Source organism: Mus pahari, chromosome 1 (genome assembly GCF_900095145.1).
Source record: "Mus pahari chromosome 1, PAHARI_EIJ_v1.1, whole genome shotgun sequence".
NCBI lineage: Eukaryota > Metazoa > Chordata > Mammalia > Rodentia > Muridae > Mus > Mus pahari.
The window spans coordinates 53,806,371-53,811,619 of record NC_034590.1 but is presented as its reverse complement, the minus strand read 5'-3'; the positions used below and the strand labels follow the sequence as shown (position 1 = coordinate 53,811,619).

The window sequence follows — 5,249 nt, the reverse complement described above, 5'->3', positions numbered from 1 at the left end:
CCTACCTGCTCATCATGATAGCAAAGCTTGAGTTGGGCTGATGTGTGAACTCACCAGCAGGCAGGAAGCTTTCCTAATCTCGGGCTGAGAAGGGGATGTACCATGTGTAGATCAGTAGCTACTAAAGGGCCACACCCCACCTGCTGGCATTGATCTGCAGATATCATCTAAGGACCATAGCTGGGACCACAGGCCAGCCAAGGATTTGCCCTCAAGTTCAAGCTTAAAAAGCAATTTGACATTAGAAATAACCAGTCTTTTATGAACACAGTGTGTCATGTTTATTGGGCTGTTCACAGGTAAGCTTAAAACAGGAAAAGACTGGAGGCCATCAATAATGTCAGGAAACAAAATCTTTAGCTTTCATAGCTGCAAAGGGTGTGTTCCCACTGCAGCCAAGGACTACCCAGGCCACTCGAATGGGCGCAATATACTTGTTTTAGCAACAGGAAGCAAATACATTTAACCAATGACTTTTTAAAACAAGAAGAAAACTATTTTTATGAGTTAGGACAAAGAAATCAGTTATACAAATTAAATTGATACAAAATACATTATAAAGAAAACACACATACAAAAGTGATTAAGTGGGCCAGAGAGCGAGGATGTCACAGAACACCACACTGAGAGAGCACTGGTGCCATTTCATTTCAGTTCTAAAGTTGGGTCCAAAAGACACGTTTACGGAGGTAAAGGCACAATGACTTCCACGTAATTAATGGGGAAGAAGCCGGATTCCCCACGAAGCATCCCTTCATACCAGTTTTCATCTATCTGATTGGTTAATGTAATGACGTCCCCTTCTTTAAATCCTAATTCTCCTTCGTTTTCTGGCTCAAAGTCATAGAGACCACGACAGCAGGGCTGATCCAAGGGAGTGTCAGTACCTGTCCATGTGATATGGAGACAAAAAGAGCAGTTAACAGACAGATCACCCAGAAAAGGAACAATGGCAGACAAGCTTGCGCTCACTCCTGCCTACCCCAAGGCTGCCCTCCTTCCACTGCTATTTGCTTCCAGTGCCCATCTTTTAAGTCCTCTGAGGAGGACGACGACACATGTCCAGCCCATCTCCTGGGCGCGGGAGCACAAGGGGAAAGGCAAATCCCAAGGCCCCGGTCCTGCCACCAGAATAAATGCTCAGTCTTTCTTTGTGGTGACTGGATGGAACTTGGGACCGCTAACGGACAAAGCTGAGGTTACACATGTCAAAGAGTGCTGAGGTAGTAACGTGAGAACAAGAAGGGAGGAACCACAACAGGAACACAAATGTTCACAGAGCTGGCTAATGGGGTCAAGCCTAGAGTTCTCACAGTGAGTTTCCTCTAAAAGACGAAACATTGTCACTGTAAGAGAGAAAATGTGTATGCGGATCTGGGACATGTCAACTCTAACTTATTAACTCAGATAACCAATGTGAGGCCTGGGAAGGCCAGGTGTCTGTATGAATATATCTGTGAATATATTTCCATATGTTTGTTTTCATTAAATAATGTTCTTGCATTTAGTACTTCGAACCTAACCCCATACACAACTATCAGCCACTGGCCAGCTGCCACCTGTACCAATTTCCTTTATTGCTGCCATCTTTTATGCCAGTCACTCTGAGCACTCCTGGACCTATCAGATTTATAACTGAACATTCGTAGCCCTCCCTCCTTCCCTCCCTCTCTCCCTCCTTCCCTCCCTCCCTCTCTCCCTTTCTCCCTCCCTCTCTTCCTTTCCTTCCTTCCCTTCCTCCCTTCTTTCCTTTTTCCTTTCTTCTTTCCTTCCTTCCTCCCTCCCTTCCTTCTTCCTCTTGTCTCCTTGCCCTGTCTCTCCCCCCTTTTCTCATATCTCCTCTTCTTCCCTCCCTCCATCCTTCCCTCCCTCCCTCCCTTCCTTCCTTCTTCCTCTTGTCTCCTTGCCCTGTCTCTCCCCCTCTTTTCTCATATCTCCTCTTCCTTGTTCCCTCCCTTATTTTTTCCTCACACCCTCTTTCCTCTTCCTTTCTCCTTTAGACTTTCTCAGCTTTCACACATAAATCTGAAGGAAGTAGTGTGTGCATTTCTTGGCATACATATACACAAATATGTGCATTTTTCCCTCATAGTAACTGCCCAGAACAGGATTTGATCATCATAGAATATGAAGTGTGCTAAGATGCTTAAAACATGTTATCAATTTAATATTGTACCCTTATATTTAAAAATTAGAAGCCCTTATATACTCCAAGCACTGGACCTCTATCTGCCAAGTTTGGTACAAACTATTTCCTGACAATTAGTATGTTATATTTTATTGATGATTACAGTTTGTACTGGTAACTGGGCATGTAGTAGGTGTTCTCTTTTGCTCTGGGATATATAACTCTGGGACAGTAGAGGGGGGGTAAATGAGGCTTTTTATTCATACTTTATCCTCCATGGCTACATATGGTTACTGTACAGAATTTTATTTCAGAATTTTAAAACGAATTTTAAAACTTTTTCAGGTTACAATTTTTATTTTTAACACATTTAGATTTTGACAAAAAGAATTTGTGTTTTAAGGATGCTGAAGCATTTTTAAAATGATTCTTTTTCCTCACTGACTTCAAATATTGCTTTTATATCCTTTTGTTGAGGATCTCTTCCTATATAGCCCAGGCTGGCCTTGAACTCAAAGGGCCCCTCCTGCCTCCACTTCCCAAGGGTTAGGATGACAGGCGCCATCATACCTGGCTTTACCATTTAATTACCATGAGCCCTGTGGTTTATTTTGAGATTTTTAATTCAGTTCAGTAGATCCATTTGGTAACAGTACCATATCTCTTTTTATCTTACAGCTTTAAAGTAAATGTTGATAACTAGTAAGGCAAGTTCCTGGACACTATTTCGTTGAGAATTTCCTGGACCTTCTCATAATCGTTTGGATAAACTTGAGTGCCACTGTATAATTTCCATTTTGACTAGATTATACTTGGTATTTTTTCCTCTAAGTATTAGTAAAATAAGTTTTATGAGACTTTTCAAATCACTAACCATTTGAAAAGGCCACAGTAATTCAAGTGCCAGGTGTTGACTCTGACTTGGTTACTATGTTAAAGTTTTTATGTCTATAACTTAAAAGTGAAATGACCCAAGTAGGCTTTGGAAGCACAATTCGTTGATTTTATTTTTTAGAAGTAAATATTTCTTCTTTGTTTTTGAGATAGTCTGAAGATTTTCTACAGACTCCCTGACCATATAGTCCCTGGGCTAACTTAAGATAACGACTTTGCATGCCTGGGGTTAGGCCTGGCGTCCTGCTCTGGCTCTCAGTAGCCCCTTTAGAACCTCAGGGGTTCCCACAGTCCTCTGTGAAGCAGCTGAAGTTGAAATAACAGGCAAGATCTTAGGAACCTTGGCCAAGGAGATGGTACATTCATTAGAGGAAGACTAGACACATGGACCAGTGGTAAGCCCAAGGTTGTCTCTAAGGAAGAGTTGGAAGGCAGCTACACCCAACCCAGACTGCACACAGAGGAAGGCCATAGTCATTAGCTGGCTCCAGAGCCACTGCAGTACTTCTAGAAAGGGAGTGGGGGCTCCCAGAGCAAAACCAACTTCCAGTATTCTGACTGAATATCTGACATGCTTTTGCTTCTGCCACTCAATGTTATGGGTTCCATTTTGTCTTATTTCTTTTTCTCTATTGCTATTAGGCCAGCAGTGATTTGAATGAGGCTCACATACTTGAAAGTTTAGTTTCCAGTTGGTTGACTGTTTAGGAAAGATTAGGGGGTATGGCCGGCCTTGTTACAGGAAGTGTGTCACTGGGGGTGAACTCCGGGGTTTCAAAAGTGCCCACCAAGCCTGGTTCTGCTCTGTCATCTGTTGCAGGTCGGGATGTAACCTCTCAGATACTGCTCCAGTGCCATACCTGTTTGCCTGTAACCATGTTCCAGGCCATGATGGTCATGAATTAACTCTCTGAGACTGTAAGCAGGCCCCAAATGCTTTCTTTCACACATTGCCTTCGGTCTCTGTGTCTTTTCACAGCGTTAGAACCATACTAAGACAAGGCCTCCCTTCCCACCTTTAGACTTCATGTGAGAGATGAAGTTCTTTAGGATATTGTATCCCTTCCTCACCAAAGCTTCAGGGCTCACAAAAGGTCAACAAGAGAGAAAGATTGAGAATGGATCTGAGTATTTCTGCAGTTGGCCATGGATGACTCCCAGACCTGTTAGAGCAGACAGATGCTCCAACGATGTAAGTTATCTTTTTAAAATTCTCAGATCTTTCCAACCGAAGGAAGGGGGACTGAGAACCCTCAGCATCACAGCCTCTCTTGCATCCACAGTTAGGTGTATGGAGCTGCTGGGGAAAGAGAAAGCAGTTGTAGCAAGGCCTCCCCTGAGAGGCAGCTCCCTCCCTTCAGGTCACCTGTAGACTGACCAGCCTCTGCATCTATCTACACAATGACTGGGACCACCTAGATGCTTGTGGCATTTGGATGGCTCCTTCCAGGAGAGGATTTACCCCAGCCTGAGTGTAAACTCCCTTTGTTGTAAGGATGGAGGCCAGGGAGACAAATTTAAATACTGGGGCTTAGTTCCACTATTTTCATTTTGGATAGAATAACATTCAATGATTTCAAAGCACTAGGGAACTGAGTTTCCAGCAGAGAATTTTCATTTTTCCTTTGGTCAAATAGTACATAATGACAGTGGGTAGGACTGGATACTGAAAACCTGGAGTTGTGGGTCACAGTCAGTGTCACTGAAGGACAACTGTACTCGGTGTGGCATGTGAAAACAATCAGATTCTTGTCATGTTTCTGCCACTAGCAGATGGACCTGAAGAGGAAGCAGGCGCAACAGCCACAGTTGGCTCAGAACGCATCTCCTCTAACACACACCGATTGGGCAGAAGGCAATCCGGGAGTCTTGCACAAACCCTCCCCTTTTTGAAGAGGTCACAATGGCCTGATATCAAGTCAGAAACAAACACCAGGATTCCAGACCCCAAACCATGGCCTATCTACCTCACTCAAGGCAACTTCCTACACAATCTTAGATACTAATAAGGCACTGTGTGGGCTATCTCACTGACTGTGTGGGCTATCTCACTGAGTGTGAGGTTCACTCTATGATGCTGCTGAGGCACTGTGTGGGCTATCTCACTGACTCTGAGGCTCACTCTATGATGCTGCTGAGGCAGTGTGTGGGCTATCTCACTGACTGTGAGGCTCACTCTATGATGCTGCTGAGGCACTGTGTGGGCTATCTCACTGACTGTGAGGCT

The 5,249-nt window shown here is 43.9% G+C and overlaps 1 protein-coding gene across 5 annotated transcripts in view; it reads right to left on the bottom strand.

The window, feature by feature from the left end:
* Window positions 1-263: 263 nt before the first annotated feature.
* Window positions 264-5,249, bottom strand: part of Sh3gl3 (SH3 domain containing GRB2 like 3, endophilin A3) — a 118,945-nt gene continuing 113,959 nt past the window's right edge. For 4 of the 5 annotated variants that reach the window (XM_021203469.2, XM_029539416.1, XM_029539406.1 and 1 more), the window contains one exon: window positions 267-887. In XM_021203469.2, the coding sequence (XP_021059128.1) occupies window positions 682-887 (206 nt within the window). In that variant the 3' untranslated portion in view covers window positions 267-681. Of the gene's footprint in view, window positions 888-5,249 lie in introns of all 5 variants that reach the window. The other variant, XM_021203475.2, reaches the window with a different exon arrangement.